Source organism: Hetaerina americana, unplaced genomic scaffold, assembly GCF_022747635.1.
Source record: "Hetaerina americana unplaced genomic scaffold, ioHetAmer1.1.p SCAF_11, whole genome shotgun sequence".
Lineage (NCBI taxonomy): Eukaryota > Metazoa > Arthropoda > Insecta > Odonata > Calopterygidae > Hetaerina > Hetaerina americana.
This window is the reverse complement of record NW_027286181.1, coordinates 9,952,371-9,978,953: the sequence shown is the minus strand read 5'-3', so window position 1 is coordinate 9,978,953 and position 26,583 is coordinate 9,952,371. Positions and strand designations below refer to the sequence as shown.

At 39.8% G+C, this 26,583-nt stretch overlaps 3 protein-coding genes across 3 annotated transcripts; 2 read left to right on the top strand and 1 right to left on the bottom strand.

Annotated features, from left to right (window-relative positions):
• Nucleotides 1–4,337: 4,337 nt before the first annotated feature.
• TfIIFbeta (transcription factor TFIIFbeta) lies at nt 4,338–9,308 on the top strand. Its single transcript, XM_071599219.1, has 7 exons — nt 4,338–4,600; nt 4,671–4,744; nt 4,938–5,089; nt 5,195–5,284; nt 5,357–5,481; nt 5,858–6,001; nt 9,036–9,308. The coding sequence occupies exons 1-7, from the start codon at nt 4,526–4,528 to the stop codon at nt 9,153–9,155; spliced, it is 780 nt and encodes a 259-aa protein (XP_071455320.1). The 5' UTR covers nt 4,338–4,525; the 3' UTR covers nt 9,156–9,308.
• A 1,310-nt stretch (nt 9,309–10,618) lies between these two features.
• On the bottom strand, nt 10,619–20,993 carry Taf9 (TBP-associated factor 9). The gene is made up of 5 exons (XM_071599217.1): nt 20,793–20,993; nt 20,574–20,710; nt 13,148–13,279; nt 12,759–13,056; nt 10,619–10,936 (listed from the first exon to the last, which is right to left on the bottom strand). The coding sequence occupies exons 1-5, from the start codon at nt 20,920–20,922 to the stop codon at nt 10,752–10,754; spliced, it is 882 nt and encodes a 293-aa protein (XP_071455318.1). The 5' UTR covers nt 20,923–20,993; the 3' UTR covers nt 10,619–10,751.
• A 67-nt stretch (nt 20,994–21,060) lies between these two features.
• Nucleotides 21,061–23,057, top strand: mRpL14 (mitochondrial ribosomal protein L14). Its single transcript, XM_071599218.1, has 3 exons — nt 21,061–21,223; nt 22,290–22,523; nt 22,708–23,057. The coding sequence occupies exons 2-3, from the start codon at nt 22,313–22,315 to the stop codon at nt 22,959–22,961; spliced, it is 465 nt and encodes a 154-aa protein (XP_071455319.1). The 5' UTR covers nt 21,061–21,223; nt 22,290–22,312; the 3' UTR covers nt 22,962–23,057.
• Nucleotides 23,058–26,583: the final 3,526 nt, after the last annotated feature.

Below are 26,583 nucleotides of genomic sequence, written 5' to 3'. Positions count from 1 at the left end.
AGGACATGAGGAACAGACAATAAATATGCATACAAAAACAATATTATATTCAAACAAGACAATCGGCGTCAGTCGTTGTGGCCACGTCGCAGTGGTACTGCCTTTGCCCGGAAACGTGCTCACAATAGATGTCCCGCGACCATTTCACAGCCGCGGAGACCATCTTCTTCCGCAGCGTGGCGACGCGACCCCGGTGGATTCGCAGTCGGGACAGGATTCGCTCGTTCTCCTTGTCCCAGCTGCCGAGGGAACCAACGACGAGAGCGCCCAGGTGAACCTCCTGCTTAAACTGGAGGCGGCAGCGGAGTCTCGCGGCCAGATCGTCGTACTTGGCCATTTTGGCCGCCCTGGCTGCGTGCAACGCCTCCAGTCGGTTCTCGAACGGGACAGTGACATCGATGATGTGCACCGTCCCGCCGGGCACCTCAGTCACGACGAGATCAGGTCGCAGGCGAGAGTGGTCACCCTCCACCTTTTGGTCCACCCTGGCCTTCCACTTGGGAGGCAGTGCGTCCCGTAGGAGCGACAAGATCTCGTCGTGTCTCCGTTTCCACGCAGCAGAGTGGCTCGCACAGTGGTTGAGGACGTGCGGCAGGGTTTCATCCTCGGTGCGGCACCTCCTGCACTTCCTGCTGGCATTCAGCACACCTCTGCGTGCGCCGTTCAGCGGAAGTACGTTTAGGCGGGCTCGGTGGATGAAGCGCCAGTCGCAGAAACGGGTGAAGCGGCCAGTGGACAAGAAGTGGCTGCTGTCCCAGGAGTTGGTGACAGCTTCCATCGCCTTTGCCTGGTCCTTCTTCGCCACCAGCCTTCGCCGGTAGGCTTCCCCGATCGCCCTACGAATCAAGCCGCACGCTCTGTGGCGGGATGTCGAGGGGATGATGAGGGTCTCCGAGTGGGGCGTCGGATTGCTCAGCCGCAGGGAGATATCGTGGCGGAAGACGCTCCACTCCCATCGCAGCCCGCACAGCCTTTGAAGGTCCCGGGTGGCTCTCCTCGCGCGGGACCATAGGGATGCCGTGGCCCCGGCCGTGGACCCTGCCGTAATCTCAGCGTCCCCGGACAGGTATCCGCATAACACCCTCTTCTCAGGCGGCGCTCCGATTTTCCCCAGTCTCTGGTGGACCGCCTCCTGCAGGGAGTACCAGGCTGTCTTGCGGACGAATGGGTCCTTGCACGTTAGCATGCGGAACGCCTGCGTCACGACAAGACAGTCCTTGAGTACTGGGAGTGGTGTGTAACCCCCGCCGCCAAGGTGTGAGGGGAGGTGGATTATTTCCCTGCTGGCCCTCTGTGGAAGGTATAGCCACTCCTTCACTGCCCCATAGACCACGGTGTCGGTGCGGGCAAGTGACTTTTTCGTGGTGGCCGTGACTCGCAGCGGGAAGTGGAGCCTCGGCAAAAGGAAAGTATGCAGAGCATCTATCTTCTGCCAAGGCGCCAGCTCGCTACTCCCCACCGAGTCGAGATCCTTCCGCAGTTTGGCCAGCAGGTCACCCAGTTGGTCTCCTGCCCTGAGACCAATAGGGGATCCCAGGTATTTGTAGGATGTCACCTCCCTGGATGGAGAAGGCCGTGTCTCTGACACCCTGGCGTCCACCCCTGAAGTCCAGGTGCAGGGAGGCGCATTTCTTGGCGTTGAAGCGGAGGCCACACCAGTCCGCTGACTGCTTGACTATGTGCAGCAGTGCCCTCAGCGATCCCGAGTCTCTGGCGACGAGCAGCAGATCATCGGCATATACCAGCAGGCATACAGATGTGGGACCGAGGGGATAGGCGGCGAGGGCTCGCTGGGCGAGGACCGACCTGATCAGGGGTAAAGATTTATTCGCTTGAAGGGAATCCAGTCTACATAATTATAGAGAATGGATAAACCCAACTGTAAACGTCGTTAACTAACATTGCGGGATGTAAATTCTAAGGTCGATTTAAAACACAATTAAATATAAAACTTTATTATTTTAATACAATACCCCGGAATATATATATGCACATTTAATTACTGTCTATTAAATCCACTTTACGCCAATTTAGAGTTGTTTTATGGTTGATAACACTTCTAACGCACAAATTGATTAGTATCTCCACCTGTCGGTGGAGAAAGAAACTACCAAAATATATTCTCGCGCGAGGAAAGGCGGGAAGGAGCTTGGCTTCGTTGGAAGCGAGGGGCCATTGAAGATAACAATTTTAAAAAAGGCAAACTGAATAATTCTACGGTCCTTAGCCCGACTCATCCGACCGCACTCTTCGGCTGCGTTGATTCCTCGCAGCAGGTCGCGTTCTTCTCCGGGCTGGGGCTAGATTTTAATCGGGGGAATCGTCGATGGAGCCGGGTCGTCACTAAGTTCGGGTGCCGCTTTGCATTGGTGCTTCGCACCGTCTCCGCGTCCAGACTGCATCGCAAGGCGCTCTCATTACATACCCACTTCTAATGCACAAAGTTATTCGTTTCCCGACCTATCCGCGGAGCGGTAAACGCGAGGAAGGGCGGGAAGGAGCTTGGCTTCGTTGAAATCGCGGGGCCATGGAATATAATAGTTTTGAACAAGGCAAACTCAATAATTCCTTTTTTCAGGACGGGCTAGCTTGTTTCCGGTGAGCTGGGTCTTTCTTTCCAATTAAGCGACGAGGATTATTTCTCTGGCGTTTCATTCGATACGATATGAACATACAAATATCTGGCATTTCCCGATCCACTTATTAGTCTATTAGGGTGGAAATACATTTCAAATTGATTAATTTCAGCCAATAGTCCTGTGATATTAAATGGAAATGGACGCGTCATTTATTATGACTGTCGGTGCATGCTGCTAGCCGTTTTGGAACGTTTCTGCGATATGCTTATGTCATTCATGTATTCGCACTAGTCATGATTACGTCACTAACCCACTCGCACCACTCTTAGAGAAATTATAAAGAAAATAGTTGATGGAGAGCATACATTCGGAGTCGAGGATTTAAATTCACTTTTTCAACTTCCAAAATGTGTGATGTAATTGCCACCAGAATATGTACGAATAGTGAAATAGAAAGAAAACACGAGCTTGAAGATTATTCGCCAGAAACCTTCAGTGCTCAGTTTAAATTTAAACTCGCTGAAAATTATAATTTTGGTATCTGAAAGTTCGAAAATCAGTAGGTTTAATTTTTAAGGGTTTATATTTCCAATAGACTTATTAGCTGTGAAACTCAAACATAAAATCTTCTAACATTATGTTCTCTTGCTATTGAGACAATTTTTAATAATTTTTTTGGCGAGATGACCCATTCTTTGCGTTAAAGTGTTCTAAAACAACAACTTGGATAGTGTTTAAATAAATGTCTTGGCCTTTTTGCCAACAGTTGTGACTGTATTGACATATTTTCTGAAAAAATATGTGAAGACTTTCAGAATGCTAATAATTGCCTAGTGGATTTGCCACAGTACATGCCAATAAGTTGCCCCTAATGCCAATCGGGAAAATTTTCTTAACCGATGTTATAAGAACTATTAAATGACTATTACTAACATTTATCATTTCTTACCATCGTCTGCCCCGTAGCAGATACTGTACTTCTCATGTCCTGTTTCCATTTTTAAATTTAGAATATTATTCAATATTGATATTTGGTCTACCTCTATTAATCTAACTAGGTATGAATATAATGTTACCTGTACATCGTCTGAAAATGCCTTTCTTGCATTGCAAATCAAGATTCTTATTAAATTTTAAATTATATATCAATTCTCAATAACGAGTATGTATCTTTGTGTAATTTGTACCAGTATGTGAATGTTTGATATAATTGTGGAACTAACCTATAATTTTGCCTTTATTTTTGTAAAAGGGTTATTCCCGTTAAAAAATATCTAAATATATCGTTTAAGTGCCGTCATCGTCATTTGTAACATTTTCAGTATATTGTATCAACCAAATTGCAAATTCTTGAATTTATATTTCTGTAATTTTAATTACATTGCATACGAAATCACCTTTAAATATTTATTTTGCATTAGTCTGAAAACAGCACTTCGACCTTTGCATCGGAATTTGAACATTGATATAACAAATTGACAATCACATACGCCCTAGGTGGAGGAAATACCACCTAGGCGGGAATCGAACCTGCGACCTTTGGTTAGACGAGGACCTTACCCCGCCTCCACCTGGGCTAGCGGTAGCAATAAAAACGTTTTTAAGTAAGACGTTTCATAATGATAAATACCACTTTTGCTGATAAGAAAAATTTTATGCTAGCTTTAGGATTCCCAATGCTTAATTCGCACAAACCGCCGTCTTTAAGTTGTAGTACCAGCTTCTCTCGAGTTCAAGCGCTGTGGTGCTCGTGAAGTTTCGTTGAGGGTATGTTTGGCAACTCTTACAGTAGGCAGACGGGTGTTCGTATGTACTGAATGTTAAATACGGTCAAGTAATTGGGTTAAGTCGTCGAAGTTTAGTGGCTGGATTGTTTTCTTGAAAAAGTTAGTGTGTCATCCCGATTTTGCTGAAAATTTTCAATTTACCCCCGTGGAGAATCTAACATGTCGACCCCCACTCATCATCCAGACCGTGACTTGGATTTGTCAAATGCTAGCCGAGGGGTTTGGCTCGTTAAGGTTTGTTCGTGCTCACTGTTTATGCCTGTCAGGAGGACGCCATTGTGCTATAATGCTTACTTTTATTCAGGTTCCAAAATATATCGCCACCAAATGGGAAAAGGCGCCAGGAAATATTGACGTTGGCAAATTGAAAATTACAAAGTAAGGATGTCATTTGCATTGACAATACCATGTCTGTATGCTATTGTCACCTGTACAGTTATTGAGACTTAAGTTCTAGCTGCTCACTGGTACCATATAGAGCATGATAAATACTCATCTTAGCTAATGACAAAATGAGTTTTCTAATGAGGGTATGCCCTTTATGAATGTCACTTTTGCTGTTGTTTTTCAGGGCTCCTGAACAGAAGGCTCAAGTCTCGTTAACCCTTTCTGAATCAGTGCTATGTATGAAAGGGAAAAATGAAGAAACGATCCCAAAAGAGCACAGGCTCGACGTTTCGACTGTATCGCGTTTGACGTTGGGGGTTTTCTCTCATGTTGTTCGTATGTTGATTTAGCTATAAGCGACTTATACCAGCGGAATTTTGCGTCGAAGAGTACTGTGAGTTTGAATGTCTTCATAATTTAAAAATTATTTTTCATTTTCAGCGTCTGCCAATTCGGATTCTGTTGTGCCTGAGACAGAAAGGTTATCCTTAGAAGGAAGAATTGTGCAAAAGTTGGAATGCCGGCCATATGGTATACACTACGCCGTTTTTGTATTTGTTAATTCCTCCTAAATTGATTTTAATTAATTTTTATATATTTTAGCGGACAACTGTTACATGAAGCTTAAACTCGAGTCCATTCGAAAAGCTTATGTTCCTACGAGGCAAGTGCGACAGTTGGACAGGATTGTTCAAAATTACAAGCCGGTTTCTGATCATAAGCATAACGTAAGTGAAAATGCATGTGGTCACCTAATAAAATGTGGCCAAGTTTGACATTAGCTTAGGATTCCCACTACAAATGTTTTGAAACACTACACTCAAGACTCTTTTTAATGATATATTTATCAACAGTGTGATCAATTTGAATTGTCTCAATGACCAGATGAAAAATTACAGTGATAGAAAAATACAAGCTATCGTTTGATGTACATGTAAAGCATAACTTGAATTATCTTTTTTACTGAGGGAAACCACTATCATTGAAGCTCTCAAAATATTTTGGAAAATTTTCTGATGAGAAAATGGAGTGGGATGAGGGTGACTGTAATTACCTCAGTCTCCATAATAGTGTGATGATGTCTAATTAGTATTGTTTTTTCAGATTGAGTATGAAGAAAGGAAAAAGGCTGAAGGGAAAAAGGCTCGTGATGACAAAGATGCAGTTTTGGAGATGCTCTTTGCTGCTTTTGAAAAACACCAGTATTACAACATAAAGGATTTAGTCAAGATAACTCGTCAGCCCATTGTAAGTTGTTAACACACTCAATTTCATCCATCTCCCTCTCGCCATACTTAGGTACTCATGTGATTGGCCATTATCTATCTAAATATTCAATGTATAGTATGCTAATGTTGGCCCATTTAAGCCTGTGTAGGAGGTCAACTGCCTCTCTAAGGAATTGTACAGTAACACTGACACCTATTGCTATTCGTTGAAGGATGCCATAATGGAATCAGCTACATGAAATGCCATAATTAGCTATTCCGTAAAATTTACCAGATGCCATTTCTGGACATCGGAGTGTCAGGATACTGAAGCTGTTACATAATGCCATTACTGGATTAGCATCGACGAATATCCTTGGTGGTTGCTATTTGACACAATTATCATACAACGCATATTTTGAACTAGCAACTGGCACAAGAAGTCTGGTAGTTGATGCTACTGATATTTATCCACTTGCAACAGGCTATAAAAAGATGGGATATAGTAATTCTAAAAAGAAGGCTAAGGGCTCAATGAAAAACTGTCGAGGTGTGTGGTGAAGATATTTTCTGCTGTTTTAGAGATCCTAATTAAAATGACGCTGTATTTCTATTTACCTACATGCATGTTATATATTTAAGGCATATCTTATATTTTACTTATTTGCCACATAACATCTGAATATAGTTAATATTGGTATTATACTGGTTAAAGGAGGTTTTAGCTGAAAAAATAACCTGAGTATTGATAATTTCTATTTTTACCATAGTGTAAGGAGGTATTTTTCGTGAAATGTCACGGAAGATGAGGTTTCTAGTAATTGAAAACACAATAGTCCCCTCAAACCTTATTTGTTGATAACATTGGCTCCTGTGTGATTTTTAGTATGGGAAATATTATTATTATTGGTATTCTACCAGCGAAGGTAGGTTTTGGATGGACACAGCCTCTACCATTGTACAGCAATAAAATTACTTGCCTCTCCTAACAAAAACACAACCTTATATCCAGCATTGCGATAGCCCCCTCTTCTATTCCGAATACTTCCTTCATTCTGTCTAAAATGCACATCCTGTTTCTACCCCTTCATTTGCGTTACATTCTCCCCTCTTATTATGGATTTTAATATCCAATCACCAATCATTATGCTCTGCATCCATTTTTGGCCTGCCTCTTTTTGATTTCTCCCAACAATACCCTCTCCACCCTCCACTTCCTGCCAAGCACTTCATTTTTTCCTTTCTGTCCATTTTACCTTTTCTATACTTTTCCACTCCCAAATTTCAAAAGCATCCAATCTGTGCCTGCCATCATGCTCCGGTGACCATGTTTCCATGCCATACAAAGCCATGCTCAATGACAAAGACTTCCTGAGACATTTCTTAACATCCTTCGTCACACCTCAACTTATTACCTACTCTCCACCCCCTATGTACATACAAATATTATTTGGCAAATGGAGGAAAATTACATGGATAAAGGTATCCACTGGTGAGTTCCAACACCTGGATGGGATGCAGTGCCCTTAAGCCAGGCAAATTTGTAATGCAATTAAGCTGAATGCAGTTTAAGTTTGCATCAAGTGGGTTTACTTTTTTTTGTGTCATCGTATTAAGATCTGATTTCTTTAATGCCCTGTGGTATGGGTGGTTATTATTATTACTTTTTATTTGCCCAGAGATCACAATACAAAAATACCAGGTAAGTGGTGTATGTACATGATATAAGTCACGTCAAAAAGGAGCAAAGACACAATTAAGATGCATAAAAGAAATGATGCTCACAGTTAAATAAATGCTTTGCACAAACCCATGAACATTGGCTGTAACATGCACATGCAATATCAAATTCACAAAAGTCATTGATCACCAACATGAATCAGACCATGACCATTGCTATAAACTAAGAGTATGAACTTACTGGTCAGGAATATTGTTGAGATATTCGTCAACCGAGTAGAACATATTGCACTGTAGATATCTTTTTAATTTATGCCTGAATGCTGCAGGAGTTCCCTTTGTATCCTTGATACTTGTTGGTAGTTTGTTATATAATCTGATGCCCATTTTATTGGGTCCTAATTTTAATGCTTTAGTTCTTATATTCCCATAATGGATGTCATTCCTCGGTGGTGTTTACGGAGGCAAATGGATATTAACCTATAATGCTAATACTTAACAAAATAGTATTGAAGACTTCTTGTTTCATAATAACAAGCTATCCATGGTTTAAAAAAACACCAGTCTTAAAATTTGAGGCAATGGTGAAGTATAAGACCATCGTTTCCTAAATGTTTTAAAAGAAGTGCCATGATTGCACAGATGGTGGCAGTAATTCATGGTGTAGGTGAAAATAGAGATTAATTATTGTGTTCTTTGAATTTTTTATATTGTAACAGGTTTGCTTTTTGCTCAAACTTACTGAGGTATTGTATTTTAGTGATTTTTGTTAACTGGACAAAATGCTTCATTTTATTCCCCAGTCATCTTGTGTTCAAGAGGTGATTTTCTTGTGCTTGCCAATGACTTATGTACCTGCTTCCTGTTGATCAATGAGAATAATCAATTGTAAATTCATTGAAATGATACCGCTATCACCACTTTCAGCATTCTTATTGAGGTGCACATTTCAGTAAGAGTGTTCTTCACTATTTTTTTCAAAATAATGGTTTAACTTTCCATAAAATCCATACTTTTCCAAGGCAAAGTTTACTTTCATTAATTAATAATTACCAGAGAATTTCTGAATGGGATGGTATACCCACTCAATATTTTATGTATTCACACTCCACAACATGTGTTACCTTGCGACATCTTCCCACCATCACAATGTGACTACCAATGTTTGCTCATGAATTACATGCTTGCAGGCAAAATGAAAGCAATGGCCATTGTATTGTTTGGTATCTCATTAGTTTTGCTGTCCGAGGCAATAATCAACCATTCTTCCCCTACCATTGGCATCAGTGGCTTACCTACCTAGCATAAGCAAACTAAAGATAGTAAAATTTTAATGAAAAATGTTGTCGCACAAATTGTACTGATAATTAATTAGTAATCTTGATATTTTATAGGTTTACCTGAAGGAAATCCTCAAGGAAGTTTGCAACTACAATCTGAAGAATCCTCACAAAAATATGTGGGAACTGAAACCAGAATATAGGCATTACAAGGAACCAGAAACAGCTGAATGAATGAGTGATTTGTGTAAAGACTGATAAATAATGCAATTTAAGAACTTTCCCTGATGTATTATTATGTATATGATATTGTTTTTACACCAATAACGAAGACTTGTTTGAATAAGTTCATTAAAAAGTTTATTTTTATTTGAGGTAAAATTGATCCTTAATGTGTTATAAAAACTAATTAAATTTTAAATTAAGTAAACCGGGCTTTTCTTAATTATTAATGAGAGGATCCAAATTATTTAAACTTATTTAAGAGAGGACCGAAATTAATATGACACAATTGAGATTGTTGATCCTAGTTTTCAAGTCAGTTTTGGAGGTTTTCAAGAAAAAGATATCTCTATATTCTTTGATATTTCACTTAGACTTCAAGGTTAGCATGATGACCTAACCTTGTAGTCAAAGTATGTGAGCGTGTGTGATACAACAATTAATTAGTCTAATCATAAGCCCTAGTGATGCCAGCTCGGCAAAATTTGGTCGCCTCAACAATGATTAATTTTTACAGGGACTACAAACAGATCAATATTTTAAGGTGTACCTTTGCAATTTTAAATTCAATTTTTACAAGGATTTTCTTGAAAAAGCACATTTTATTTATCGGGGAAAACTAGATGTTTTCCCTGTGATTAAGTGGTAATTGAATTTATAAGTTTGTACACAGAGCTGTCATGTTGTACAGGCTGTTGGATCAATTCTCGAAAATCCATTGCAGGAAAACTGAACATAGACAAGTAAATTTAAGGTTTTAATAATAAAACCAGGATGTAATGTGTTTGATAACCTTTGTGGGGATTACATGCTCTTTTATAGCAATATGCATAATGAGAAATACTCCAGTTCATACTTACATATTTGTATCTTTCTCCCAACCCATTTTCAGCTAATTCTTTCAAATGCCTACACAAACTGAACCATTCTCTATTAACTGAAAGTTAGAACACTTGTTATTATATGCAAGGGAGAGTTATTGTGAAATTCAGAGTTTTACAGCCAAAGGAATACTTCCAGTAGTTACAATAGAGTGGTTTCAGACAAAAAGTGCCATGAATGACCATCTTTTATATGCCAACAATTTTTCTCTTTTTCATGCCAATTTTGTTCAGTTGATTCATAATGGACAAAACATACATAAGGTAATCAAATGGGCACATTTTTGAATATGCAGAAAGAATTTGACCGACTGCATTCCTCAAGATTCATTAATCATAAATATTTAAGAGAATACCATTCTAAATTTCCTTAAATACACCATGAAAAGGAAATAATATATTCATTTGTACGTACCAAAATGCACATCCACATTCAGACTGGTAGGATGTTTGAAGAAAAAAAACTGCTTTAGCATGGATATACCGTACGAGGGGCCAATGGCATTTTGAGGATTTTTTCCCATAATTAAAAATCAGTTTCATGTTGTGAAACTGGCTTTACTTGAACATTAATTAATGAGAGGATCCAAATTTATTATTTAAATTTATTTACGAGAGGACCAAAATCAATATGACACAATAGAGTGTATTAATAATAGCACACTGCCCTAAAATTATCACATATAATACAAAAACAAATGCAGCTGGGGATACAAAACTCTTTAAATTATTCTGCAGTATCATAATCATCTTCTCTTTTACGTTTCACTCCTCCCGTTCCCTCTGAAGTGACGGCCATTGGTGTTGTGATTGCAGTACTGCTGGAAGTTGTGGTTGATGCAGTGGTGGATATGTTTGGCATCGCACCAGCTGATATCTGTATTTTGGGGACAATGGATGGATTTGAAGTTCCTGTAATAAGAAAAACAGATCAATTGATCAAATCCAACATTTGACATTTTTTTCATCACTAAATTAATTGTTCCCATAGGTAAAATGCCCCTACAGAGTGGACGTACTCAATTATTTCATGAATTCACCCATCTACTTCCATCCAACTGCACTTTGAATGTATGAATTTTGCCTTCCTATATCCTCAGTAAAGACTGTTGTACTTACACCCGATTACATCAAAATTCCATGGTTCCGGTTGAGATGAAGGTTTAACCCACAACACAGATACAAATGCGTATTCCATTATGTAAAAAGTTAAGCATGATATTAAAATTCCTGTTGCGTTAGCCGTCTGCATCATCAAATAAAAAGACACCAGCTGAACTAAATATAGAATTTTTTTTCCCATAAACATAACTTCCATTCAATGACTATTTATACCTTCCTCTCTAAAAAAATTGTTCACCATATCATATTCTAGTCTATAATGCAAGTACATATAGCTTGATTACTTGGGATCAGTGCCCCTGATACTGCCCACTTACTGGGTGAGGATTGATGGAATTCTTTCAAAAAAACCAGGCATTTTTCTTCCTACTTAAAAAATGTGTGTCTTGGATAAAACATCAACTGAGGTTGATCTAGCCATTGACAAAACTAACACATAAAAAAATTGAACTATAGCAGCTAAAAGTCCCACAACACCATGAGCATTTACCTTTGTCATGTGGGGTGACCGACAAGGAGACATTTAAGCCATGTGCACACAATTTTTGTTATTGCTGACAATATCTGTACAGTGCTAATTCTGAATATAAAGGCCCTCCAAGCCACTCAGATTCATACAGAGAAAACATCGAAGCAGTGCTCATAGTATTGATTAGAATTACTGGAAAATTAACAAGGGAAAAACCTTGTTTTGATTTGTAATTATACCTAATCTAAAAAAATTATTCTATTCAGTTCAGCATGGTTCTCAACCAAATGATGGTTTGTACCGGAGTACTGAGCGTAGACTGCAGTTGGCATCTACAGTAAGGGAGAGAGAAACCGTAATTCCTAACAATGGATTTCAGATTAAAGTTATCTCTGTAAGAAAGTGAATTCATGGACTATCAAAATATTTCACTCCTCCCCAGAAACAACCTCAAATTACCTAAGAAAAAGAGACGGGTGAGTAAGTGATACACATAAAACAATAATTTTTGAATCCCAGCTTAGCCTTTTTTAAATATCTTTGGGTGCTTTGCATTAATATGAAGTAAAAAATCTAGGCTAATAGTAAATTTAAGGTTACTTTCCTTTCTTAAAATGCCATTCTTTGGCAAGCCAAAAAAATGGATTCATAATAAATAAAAAGTGACACATGCCAATTATTAACATGGATGCAAAGAGACACCAGAAGAATCAAGTTGGTGAGATATTGAAGGTAGGTATATGTTTCAAGATGTGACAGAATGGAGAATGTAAGTCAAATAAAGCAGAATGATTTAGACAACTGATAATTTAGGAAATATCTGGGAAGGCAGGATACAAGCATGCATTTTTAATCTATCTTGGAGGAACAATTGTGCTGCTAATTCCAATATTATACCTAGACTAGTCTCATGCATCTAGTAAAGAGCTTGAGTCAAGTAGTAATTCAAATTATAGAAAAACATCACCTAATAGCACAATTTAAACTGCTTCTAGCTTAATGTTTAGACAATCTTTCAACAAACAATATGGTATTACTCCATTTGTACTTGTTAGAATAAAATTTTGCTACATCTTTTTTCCCTCCTCAGACATTTACACCTCCAAATTCAAATTGGGTCTTACAATCAACTAAAATGCTTACCTGCTGAAAATTTTATTACAGGCTTTGGAACTGTGATTACTTTGTGAGTTTGCTGAACTCCAGAATTTTTTCCTACCAAAGCCACAGTCCGCCCGTGTCCACTACTGTTAACAATTGACACTGATGGGGACGTAGAAACTAAGGAAGTTGATTTTGAAACAGATCCCTGAACACTTCCTGACATCTGATGAACCTTCATTGGGTTGCTACCGGACATCATTCCCCCTGGAGCAAGTTGTATTCTAGGATGGCTAGTTAGAGAAATTGGTGCTCCCAATGGATTCTGCTTACTTAATTGCTGACATGAAAATAAGAAAATAAGCAATAGAAAATGTGAAAATTTGTAAATGTAGAAGTATGAGAATTTCATTTAAATTATTTTGCCTTACCTTTTTATAATTCCTTAGCTTATAGTTACATGAATTCAGGCTGTAACGATCTGGAGGCAGTCTTATCCCACAATGGGGCTTAATCATAGGCAATGGAACATTATTCTTGGTTCTTGCCACCTCCAGTAAGATCTATAAAAAAATATAGCAATTAAACACAATTAGAAACAAATGCCAGACTAGCTGGTGGAAATTATTCTTTAACCAAAAAGAAATATCCCACTCTCCACAAATCTTCCACATTTTTATTTTTTTCACTTCACAATTCTCGAAAAAGATGAACCTTTACAACAGAAATTCACATAATAGCAGTTTAGGCACAATACATGTGGCGTCTTTAGCAAAATATACCATTATAATTATTCAGGTAGATACATTGTACCTATTCCGAGATGCTAAATGGAAAATAGTGGAAGAGGGGATTACTAATTTGGAATCCTTTGTTGAACTTTATAATGCATTCACAACTTTGGTTGGTTTACATTAGGAGAGGCAAGGAAAATTATTGTTGTTTGGCTTGTGTCAATCCAAAACCTACCTTGAATGATAGACTACCAAATAATAATCTACTATTGTGAAATATTAAGCACAACTGAAGAAAATACATTTTTTCTAACATTAATACTGCATTGGTTGTTCAAAAAATTATGCCGATCTCGATTCAATAATAATGCATATTCAATAATTCAGCACATTTTGAGTGAGAATATGTATTGACAAGCACTGTTAAAGAGTAAGCATTTGTAAGAGGGTAGCACACCCATTTATGCCACACTCACCCAACCTCATGGACTCCTTCAAGAACTTGATGCATAACAGCTTAGTGGAAACTGAATATAACGATTCTACATGTATGTATTACAGTCACCAACAAATACATTTCACTGGGGACAACAATCCATTGTGTGGTATCTAAACATTTACATTAAAGATGGTGATTACCTTTAGAAAAATTTGTGTATTGATTGATTATAACCCCTTGCACCGAAGATCCACCCCGAAACAGACAACCACTCCAGAAGCGCTATATCCCTCGAGTTAGCCCTGGCGACCACTCCGGTTTGGCGGAGTGGCGTCCCAAATGTGTGGCTCCGTGGCGGGTGGGGAGGCCGAGGGACGAATCATTTACTATTATGGAGGAAAAACCCTTTCCACCACTAAAAAGATCCCGTCCGGACACCGGCGGGGGAGAAAAGTGTATCGGCGCATGTAAGCGCTATTTAATTATGTCTTGTGCAAAGGAAGGTGAGACCTTGAAAAAGGTTTCTCCCTTCTTAATTCGCAGAGTGTTATCACAGATTGTGCCTGGGGACCCAAAGAGCGTGAAGAAGCTCAGGGATGGTACACTACTTATAGAGACCCTGAACGATACACAAAGCGATAAACTGCTTGCTATGGGAATGCTCCATGACATTCCGATCAAGGTGGAGGTGCACCGCACTCTTAACACCTGTCGGGGAGTCATCAGTCACTACGACCTCCTATACGTGGACATCGAAGAAATCAAGAGAGAAATGTTCTCTCAGGGAGTGACTGATTGTCGTCGACTCACCACGAGGCGCAACGGAGAAAACGTAAACAGCACCTCCGTGATCTTGACGTTTGCGCGTGATAGACTACCCGACAAGGTGTTTGTGGGCTATGAATCGGTACCAGTGAGGCCATTCATCCCAAATCCCGTGCGTTGTTTCAAATGCCAACGGTTCGGCCATGTCGCGTCGCGTTGCGAGGGTAAGGCCACCTGCCCGCGCTGTGGCAAAGACGCGCACGAGGATAAAGAGTGCTCTTCGGAACCTCTCTGTGTCAATTGCGAGGGTACACACCCAGTGTACTCTCGTGATTGCCCGAAGATGAAAGAAGAGAGGAAAGTCATGGAGATAAAAACCCTTGAAAAAATCCCATATGCGGAAGCGAGGAGAAAATACAGGGCGCTAATCGCTCCAACTTTCTCCCGGTCCTTTGCTTCCGTTGCAACCACGCAATGTGTAAAGTGTACCATCGCCACGCAGACGGAGATACCGAAAGAATCCCCAGTTGAAAACACGCAAGTGCCTAAACCCAAAAGGGTGAAGGATGGGAAGAGTAAGGTGGACAAGGAGCCACCTACTCCTGTGGGCCCTTCAAAGAAGAGCCCACAGAAAACCACCAAGGGGAACACGCCAAAAGGGCGTGAGAATACACCTTCCCCGCCGCCTCCAGTGAAGCCAAAGAGGCCGGAGGTAATTGAAGAGGACCAGAGTATCTCTGATACTGAGGTCTTCGCAAACGAGTGGAAGAGGAAACATCGCTTCAAGCGATAACCTCAATAGAGTTGGTCATCTCCCTTTTTAGTCATCTTATTTATTTATATATTTATTTATTTATTTTAATTTAACACTTTAAATGTGTTCCATTCTGCAGTGGAACTGCAATGGCTTTTATCGGCACAAGGAGGAGCTGGCCATTTTAATCCAAGATTTTAAACCCTCTTGTATTTGTCTCCAAGAGACCCATTTTAAGGCTGAAGATAAGGGTATTCTGAAGGGATTCACTGTTTTTAGAACGGATGACCTAAGTGGCCAACGAGCCCAAGGGGGAGTAGCAGTTGCGGCCCGTGAGGCCCTTTACACCTCGCGAGTCCAACTGAACTCTCCATTCCAGGCCGTCGCTGTCACGGTGCAAACCCCTGAGAGGATGACGTTATGCAACGTGTATCTGCCAGAGGGTGCACCGGTGACCCGCCTGAACCTTGAAGCCCTTGTCCACCAGCTTCCTCAGCCGTTCATTTTGATGGGAGATTTTAATGCCCATGATCCTCTCTGGGGAGGGCCAGAAACCCAAAGCAATAGGAGAGGTCGAATTTTATCCAACTTTATTGAGGATTTTAACCTGTTTTTATTAAATAGCGGCGAAAAAACCCGCTTTAACAGCTTCAATGGGGAATTCTCAGCAATAGATCTTTGTCTATGCTCGAGAAGTCTAGCCCCAAAGCTGAAAATGTCCACCCACAACGATCTCTGTGGGAGTGACCATTTTCCTCTTCTACTCGTTAAAGAGGACTCTTCGCCCACCATTTCAAAACCTCCGGAAAAGTGGCGTATTAACCGTGCGGACTGGCCACTTTTCAAGCGTACGTTTACATATAAACACGACGCAAGTTTCGACGCGTTGCACAACGTCGATAAATTAAGTTCAACGCTGTTGGCGGCAGCTACCAAAAGTATCCCTCGTACGTCCGGGAACATTAATCGAGCTCCTGTCCCTTGGTGGAACGGGGAATGCGACCGGGCGATTCGGGCGAGGAAAAAAGCATTAAATATTTTTAGAAAATATCCCACGGCAACTAATCTGGCATCGTACCGCCGCCTGAGAGCGCGAGCTCGAAGGGCCGTGAAGGAGGCCAAGAGGGCTTCCTGGATAGAATACGTCTCTACCATCAACCATCGCACGCCGCTTGGTCAGGTATGGGACAAAGTCAAGAAAATCTCCGGGTCCAAGGGCTCATTTGTCATCTCGCCATTGCTTGTTGCTGGCCGGGTGGTTAATTCACCTGCCGAAATAAGCAACATATTTGCCAGTCAGTTCGCGGCCAATAGCAGTGACGAGGGCTATGCCGCGGACTTTGCGAACCTGAAGAGGCGATGCGAGAGAGTCCCTCTCAATTTTGGTGCAGGTCCTACAAGTGAATATTACAATGAGCCTTTCACGTCCTGGGAGCTTAAATCCGCCATCGAAGACTCCCATTACACCTCGCCAGGGGCGGACGAAATCCACAACGCATTTCTCCGGAACATTCCGGAAACTGCGATTGGGGAGGTCCTAAATACCCTCAACCAACTTTGGAACGAGGGCAGTTTTCCAAATGCCTGGCGAGAGTCCATCGTGATACCAATCCCAAAACAGGGCAAGGACAAAAATGACCCGAACAACTACCGTCCCATATCTCTCACCAGCTGCCTGTGCAAGGTGATGGAACGGATGGTAAACCGACGTCTCATGTGGTGCTTGGAGAGTCGACACCTGCTCTCCGACGCTCAGTGCGGCTTTCGGCGTGGCAGGTCCACGACAGACCATCTGGTGCGCACTGAGAACTTCATCCAGGAAGCCTTTCTCCACCGTCAACACGTCATAGCAGTCTTTTTCGACCTGGAGAAGGCCTATGATAGAGTGTGGCGATGGAGAATCCTCAACACGCTCCACAAGTGGGGATTTAGAGGCAACATGGCCCTATTTATCAGAAATTTTTTAACCAACCGCCTTTTTAAAGTAAGGACTGGGAAGCACTTATCCCGATTTTTTACCCAGGAGAACGGGGTACCCCAGGGTTCAGTACTGAGCGTGACGTTATTTGCCATCGCCATCAACGACGTGGTGGAATGCATCAATGCCCCGGTGATGGCATCGCTCTATGTGGACGACCTAGCCATATTTTGCCGGTCGACACGACTGCCAAACGCTTCCAGGCAAGCCCAGGTGACTCTAAACAAACTGGGAGAGTGGTCGCGAAAGAACGGATTTCGTTTCTCCATGGAGAAAACGAAATGCGTGCACTTTCACCGTCTTCGCGGTTACCACGTTACCCCGACCCTAACCCTGTTGCGTAGGCTTCTTCCATTTGTGGAGTCCGTCCGCTTTCTCGGCATGATCCTGGACCAAAAGCTGAACTGGCGGGAGCATATCCGCGTGTTACGCGAGAGGTGTCGCCAAACCCTCAACGTTTTAAAGTTTTTAACTCACTCCACTTGGGGAGCAGACCGCACCACCATGCTTTTATTGTACAGAGGCTTGGTGCGATCCAAACTGGACTACGGTTCCATAGTGTATTCCTCAGGACGAGAGTCTTACTTGAGACCACTTACATGTGTCCACAATGCTGGGATACGGTTGGCCACCGGGGCATTTAGAACAAGCCCAGTCCCAAGCTTACTTGCAGACGCAGGGGAGCCTCCGTTGGAAACCCGCAGGATGATTTTAATGGGCAACTATTCCTGTAAAATTTTATCAGAGACAATCCACCCTTGTTTTAACATAGTTTTTAACCAACGGTTTTTAGACTTATTTAACAGGCGGAGAAGGGCAACTAGGCCCTTTGCCGTTCGTTTTAATGATTTTATTAACGCGGTAAATTTTACATTTCCTCAAGTATGCCCCGTCTCCTATGCTAAGTACCCGCCTTGGTTAACGCCAATGCCGGATATTAAACTCATTGCCTGTGCACGCCGCAAAGCCAAGACGACCGATTCCGAATACCAGCAGCTCTTCAGTGCCGTCCTCGGCTCACTTTCTGACTTTGTCCCAGTCTACACCGACGGGTCAAAGTCAGAATCTGCATGTGCCTATGCGGTCGTGTCCCACTACCATGGAGTCGTGAGGAAAAAACTGCACACTTCTTGCAGCATTTTCACAGCCGAGCTGTCAGCCATAAGGACGGCCCTAGGAGAAATAAAAGAAAGCGATGGCTCTTTCCTCATCTGCACAGACTCGCTGAGCGCCCTAAAATCTATATCGGTCTTTGCACCTGTGCACCCGATAGTCCAGGAGATCCATTATACCTTGTTGTCCCTTCAGAGAAAGGGGAACAGGGTCTCCTTTATATGGACTCCTGGTCACGTCGGCATAAGAGGTAACGAAAAAGCTGACCAGGCAGCGAAGGATGCCCTTCGAAAACCCGAGACCGACTCCACCTTGGTTCCAATGGAGGACGTAAAGGCTGCCTTGCGGAACTCGGTCCTGCATCAGTGGAAGGAGACTTGGCAGTCTCTACAAAATAATAAACTCAGGGCAATAAAACCGGTCGTTTCACCATGGTCCTCTTCCATCCGGAAAATTCGGAGGGAAGAGGTCATGATTACGCGCCTGAGAATAGGACACTCTGCCCTCACTCATTCGTACCTCTTTGCGGAGGTAAAAGAACAGCCCCGCTGCAATGAGTGTTTCCAACCCCTGACGATAAAACATATCCTGACGGAATGCACAACATACCAAAGGGCCAGAGACATGTTGAAGATAAGGGGAGACTTAAAAAATATTTTAGGGGATGACTCTGGGTCTATTAACCGAGTCTTAAGTTTTTTAAGGTCAACCGGTTTAATGGGGCAGCTTTAGCTTTGGAGCTCATAATTGTAATGCTTTTGATTTTAGCATTTTCCTTTTTTTTTGTTTATTTTATTTATTTATATATTTATTCGTATTTATTTGTTTACTTATTCCTAGTTTAAAAGGAACATAAGTTTTACGTTATGACAGTGGTGCAAAATGACCATAGCTGTCGACGCACCCTACAAACCCCTAAAACTACTACTACTTGATTATAACATTCGAATTGATAAGAGCTTGTTGTTTTTCAAATGTGCAATATAAGATTAGCATGTATGTGCCATTCAAGGGATTGAGACCAAGAGCTGCACTGTAAAACCAATCAACATGGTAAATATCTATCTACTTGGTTCAATATCCTATAAAATAAACACTTCCAGACATACCTTACACAACTAATGTCTCACGAGTGTTCCTTCTACAGCCTTTAGGTTTGTTCAAATCTAATGATTAACTGGTCGTAGCACTTTTACACTTGATAATATCTTCGGCCAGTTATTCATTAACCACATCACGCCAGGAGCTACTCAATTTGTGGTTCAAATCTGTTTCTAATCATGTAAAAGTTATTTGATACGACTAACCACTTCCTAGCTTGATTTCATTGAGTCACCAATAAGCTATGACAATTTTCACAATTGTAGCGCTATTTCCATGACTTACGGCATTGATACATTACAATAATGTCTGTTAACCAAATTCAATTGCAAGTCTGCTTTAACGAAATTATTTTCTGCCATATCTATTCAGAAAACATGTAGCCTCTAGTGGCGTATAGCAGTAATATTAAAATTCAGAGCACTACTAGTATAACAAGCTGACTATTGATTCTAAGACAAATGATAACCAGAGAAACAATTTACAAATAAAATTATAATGAAGTAATCTAAAAGGATTTGTGACCTGAATCTGCTTCAGACCACTGAAGGGACTTCATGCATTTGGTAGGAATGTAGGTGAATTGAATTACTAAATTCTATTATCATACTTTTATACAGGCAATTACTAAATTCAATTATCATACTTTTATACAGGCTATCTGCAGTCAGCCTACTTTTAAGTATGTGATACCCCTGCTTGAGATGTGTGTCAATACAATGAGAAATCTTCATTAAACTGCCATCGACATGCCCCGATAATTTTATAACACCAGTTTGGGCTGGAGAAAAACATTAATTTCAGGGCAACGTCACCACAGATAGAATTCAGAACTATAATAATTTGGGATCAATTTAAGACAATATTTTTCCGCAATCCTAACCTTTAATTAAACGAGATCAATATTGAGTCATGAATGCTAACGAAACCAAGCTGTACGATCAAACGAAAGCGCACATGCTTCCATACTTACGTCTCTCGAGGGCGGATTCGTGAACCGACGATCTAACTGCAACTGCACAGCCAATGTAACATCATCTAAGTCCAAGGTTTTCTTTTTTGCGTGATTCGCAAAAACCCTCGCATCATCCAAAGTACATGTAACATACCCTAAAATATTGCATTGCAATCGATTAGTATATATCTTTATGATGTCAAAAGTTAATAGAAATTTTTGGAACACTAAACCTACTATACGTAAATTCCAGTAGTTGATTAACCACTCTAGGTTCGTACTCGGTTATCCCCATGTCTTTCAACATAGATATTATAACCTGAGCATCCTTGGGGACATGCTTAGTCTGAGATGTTATCTTAGACATATTTCGGAACTTAAAAAATGAACAAGTATTGATATAAACTCCTCTCTAACCTCTTCCCCACATCAAAACAAACGCACTGCGGCTGTCCTTTTTCATATGCTTTTGTGTTTTGTGATTATTTAACAGTCCGTAATGGCGTAACTGGTAGGCGCTGCGAACATTTCCTGCAATTCTGGTGGTTAATTTGTGTGTGAATACTAGCGCGTGTAATAGTGGATATCGTATTATTTAATTTAACAGGAGTAGTTGATTTCTAATGAGTTGCTTGCAGTGATATCCGAATCCATCAAAATCCGATTATGTAAGTTTATTCATTACTCATTTCGAAGAATTTGGTTGTCTGCAGTGTGCTAAAATAATAATAACAGATACTGTTTTCTTATATGTGAATGATATGACACGTATGAACTGTTGTTAAGACGTTAGAAATTGATTGGTATACATGTCCTCCGAACTTTCGTCCAAAGGATAAATACGGCATTATTGAGGAAATTTAATGATCGCCTCCTGTATTTAATTTTGCAATTACTTGTCTGCGCACTGAGATGATACGTGGGCGTATTCTTGTATTAAAAAGACATACAGTTTATTTCAATGCATAAAATACTAAAAATGCTCATTAGTTCTGGTCGTACTGGGAGTAATATTATGCTTTTGATTCTCTATTATGCTTCGTGCAAAATTTGTCATGATTTGTCCCTTTATCTTAATATTTTGACACATTCAAAATAATTCACTGGAGTTCGTTGAAATGCCATTTTCAAGCATGTTCAGGCATTTAAGCGTGTCAATATTGGTCAGTCATTTCATTTCTTCAAATGTTCTAGCCATGTACAAACCTCTTCCATCGGAAAAATTTTTTCGGCTTGTGATTTGAGTCTCATTGCATTCTCAGCCCTCCAGCGAAGTGTTCCCCATGCGGATCTTGAGTGCTGGCCTTATGCCCTCATTTAACCTCTAAGATTAATTCAACTTCTATCTAATATAATGCAGTACTAACAGTTGACATAAGTAGAGCAAATTTGTAATCAGAAGTATCTTACTTATGCTTCTATTTACCATTTTCTATACACACCGAATTACGCTCTGTGAAAATGTTAATGGGATCAGTATTGGATGGGGTAAAGTGAATGCCTGTCCATCAATATTCCATTACATTGAGAGGTATGACTCGTTCGTCGTATCGCTTTCACTGTTGAAGATGGTTAGGACAACCAAAACTTTCTTGGTCTTAATTTATTGTGTGCCACATTATTGTATCGACAAATATTGCATGTCGCCACATTGCTGAAAATGCTTAAAACATGATTTTTGAGCCAATGAGCTCATATGATCTAATTTTGATGATTTTGTAATTTATTTTGCAGTGCTTACTACATTATTTCGGGAAATGTACAGCTCAATCCGTCGTCTGCTGGGAATTTTGCCAGTTACCGGAAACGGCCACAACTGTATTTCCACTTCGGCTGTATGTCAACACATTATCAAATTAACCCGATTAAGAGTGGTTGATAATAGTGAAATAGGAAAATTGGCGATGGCTGAAGGGAAACCGCCCAGATGTATCCATATTTACAATAAAAAGGGTGTTGGTACTATAGGTAAGGGAATAATTTACAAACGGCGAGTTTACATTGATCCTTTATTAAGCAATGATAGATATTGCATAATCAGTTTTTGTCAGTCAGCAGATAATTCGCTCTTAAAATTGAAGTGAAATTATTGAAACAAGTGTTCACCTTTTTAAACTCGTGATTTACCTTATGTATTTTTATGTTTACCTAGGAGACAAGGTGCTTGTGGCTATTAGAGGACAGAAAAGGAAAGGCATTATAGTTGGAGTGAAGCAGAAACAGAAAGCACTAATTCCAAAGTTTGATAGTAATAATCTTGTGCTGATCGATGATAATGGAACTCCTTTAGGCACTAGAATACATGTTCCCATCCCAACTGTTTTGAGAACAATTTTGAAGGAAAAAACACTAGCAAAGGGTGCTGACTACACAAAATTATTAGCACTCGCAACCCGCTATGTATAATGTGACTTTTTTAGGTGAAAACATCGTGTTGTGTCAACAAAAGTAGGTAGTGAAATAGAAATTGTTACTAATTTTTCTAATAAAAGTTTTTCTGAATTTTTGATATTTTATTGTTATGAATTGTTTCAGGAATGAATTATGTCATTGGTTTGCAAGTTAACCTTTACAAAAAAAATCATGCTGACATGTGACAATATAGAGCTAAAATTAAGTGGTACTCCTGCATTGCTTGTTCTCAAATAAAACTTCCTAATTCAGTGAAATATCCCTGGAACCTTACGAGGTCTTTCATGATTCTTGTTCAAAACTTGTCTGATATTCGTATCACATTAGAACTTGCATATTCATGGGTGCGTTGCCAACAGCGTTCAAGCAAGTCCTTAGTGAAGTATACTATTCCACAGTATGACTTGAAATCAATTGCAATATTGTGCACTGGCAATTGTTTGAGATGTTCTACTAGCAATGCTTTAAGCTTGGGGGCTAACCTATCCAGAAAATAAATTTCACCAAATTTCCCAAGATGAATAGCTATGACCATCTAATCTGAAGTGTTTGGTTAGAATCCCAGTTCCTCATGGAAGTCCAGTATAACTGGGTGGCCGAGTGAGTACCAAGGCCATCAATTTTGTCGTTGAAAGAAATCTAAGAGTTCGAGTCATCTGCATCGCACATTCCAGAAAGGAATCATCACTATCTCCTGGTGAGTATGATTATGATAATAAATGGCTATGCTGTTGGAATAAGTTCTATTTTATTTTTAATCATGTTACAATAGCTAGTGTTGTGAAATGGGCTCAGGCATGACAATGTAAATATGAGAAAGCGAAAATTAAATTAAAATAAGCATGGATATATGACACCAGGTCATCCAAGGGAATAAATAGAGCCACGACAGCAAATTTTTTTGCTCAGCAGAAAAAAGTGTAAAGTATTGATAATATATATGACAGGTGTATAGGACATGTCAACAGGAAAACTATTACTAATAGAAAATAGAGTTATGAAGTCAACTTGAAGCACCAAAAGTTTGTGTAGGAATTCATTTCAACTGTAGTATCACTCATTAATCAGATGTGGAAATAGAATCTACTTGAACAAAATAATTCTAGTCTCATTTTTTCAAGGGGTTTATTCTGAAGAAACTGCACGAGATGCCATAACAGTAACTTTTGACGGAGTCATCTGCTAATATGCATTTCAATTCAACAATTTCTGAGTGCAAAAGTCATTCACCTAGTTACTTAGTTAAGTAAGCCATGATATAAAATTTTTGGTACATCTTATTTTAAAACTGATATCTGGTTGCAAACTGAATTAATTTTCTTACATACCGGGAAGATATGTTCATCCCCAGAAATCTTTCAATTTTGATGGCTGCAAATATGGGCACTAGTAAAATGTTGACCATTTTTGGTGAGGCTGGAATCAAGCCTTTTGAGGTGTACATCATTTTTATATTGAGTATCATGGGAGTAAAAAGAGCTATTAGGTGGGGAAATATCAGGATTTTCCTTGAGAAAGAAGAAACATTTCAGGTTATGGATGCAGGTTATGGTTAAGATTTTCCAAGATCTTAGAAGGGATTTGCCCTATTCTCTTAATGAAATATCAGCAATTGGGTTCATGGCTTGTTTCTGCAGAGAGAACTTTCTGACATTGAGAAGAGTTGCTCTAGGTGATAATGAGAAAGATATGCATTTTTGCCAAGTTCCAAAACTTCAAACATTCCAGAGCAATCACTGAAGTGAACCTTCTCATCATAAAAAGACCACTTCCATTTCAGTTGCCACATTATTGCTAACTTTATTTTTGTGCTCTTCTGAGATTGAGAGACTGAGAATGGGAGATTATCACTGTATTTGAAGCTCAAGAAATTGATGGTCTCTAGGTATTTTAAAATGAGTTCATTTAAAGTTAGAAAAGCCCTAGGTTCACCTAGGTTCATGTCCGCAACTGAGGAAAGAAATGATTTCTGAACTGAAAGGAATAAAGATAGATTTGCTGAGATAAGACCATTTGTGGAATGTTAAAGCTATGTACGTAAGTACCATTGAGGTAGGACATGATGCAGTTAAGGGGTTTGCCCCCAATGCCAGACTTCTGAATTTGCCCGGCAAGATGTTGTAGTCAATACTATCAAATGTTTTTGTTAGGTTATCGACTCTGTCAAGTGAGCAATGGTTCTTATTGAAACAGTTAATCTGATTAATAAGCTACCAGAGTGCAGTAGTGGTTGATCTGGATGTTTTAGCCCTTTCACTGCTGTGAACGTACCTTTTCACCCTCTGTGGTGCACTATCATACTTTGAAATTTTATAAACATTATGTTCATCAAAATAAATTAATGACATTTCTATTAAATAAACAGTGGATCTAGATTATTTTATTATTTCAGCAGTAATAAAGGTTACAAAGACAGAAAAAATACCTTCCATTTTTGTTGGATGTGAGAAGTACGATTCAGGAGAGTAAACCGCAGTGAAAGCGTTCAGTAAACCCTTAGCCCCTAGTGTGAGAAAGCTACACTAGCCAAACTTCAGAGTCAGAGTTTTGGGCTCTATGGTGAAAAAATTGTGAACATTTTACATATGTGGATGCAAATATATATTCTTGGATGTCATGGCATAGGGGATCTGTGCATTTATGATTCAATAGGATTATAATAAATTTGTTCTAAATAGGAGAGAGACACTTGTCGGTGCCATTGGTCCCGCATCTTTTTGTCTTGAGTGGCATAATGCCGATGTCGGGTTTCACTCCAGCCAACCTCCATTCCCTGAATATCCTGCCTCTACCGAATGACCTACTTATCCATAATACCTCAAATGGCCATAACTGTCACTTGGTTACCCTAATAACTACCTACTAGCTAGAAAGGATAAGTTGAGCTTCTTATGGCCTTTTCTAAGACTGATCATATAAATTTAATATTTCCTTAAGCAGTAAAGGATTCTATATCCGTTACAGCTTTAGGAAATATGACTTAATTTCAGTCTTACCTGCGAGCTAATTGAGTGATTGTCATTTCAAAGCTTCTGAGTGGAATTTTCATTGATAATTTTTCTTAATACTCAACAAGTTAAACTTATCATTATGCAAAATAACAGATGATGACAGCTGATCAATATTGAAGTTTATCATATCTTCTCAACAAGTGCGGTATATATTTATTGTTATCTCCATAAATACAAAATTCATGTATGGTAGCACAGCAATGAAACAAAATAAACATAATGAGAAAACATGCCAGGTTAAAGTAGAAGCATTGGTTCTTGAAGAATAAGGCCATATTTTATGGATTCTCTTCTGCTATGACAGGTAAAGACTCTGAAAGAAGAGAGGAAGAAGTATATGATGGTAAACTTTAAAATGCTAACAATTTTCTTAAGATGATTAATAAGTGGTGATACATATAAATAAATATGGGCGACTTATGTTTCAAATGTTTCCTGTTATAATAACTTTAGAAATAGAAGTCCTAGAAAACTTAAACAGTGTAATGAACTTCAGTACTCCTCAGTCCTTCCCTTTATTGATTCTCCATTTGACTATGAGGGTTATTAAATGGACTTTGTGTGTCTATCTAAATGCCAATAAATGAATACTTGAACCATCATGG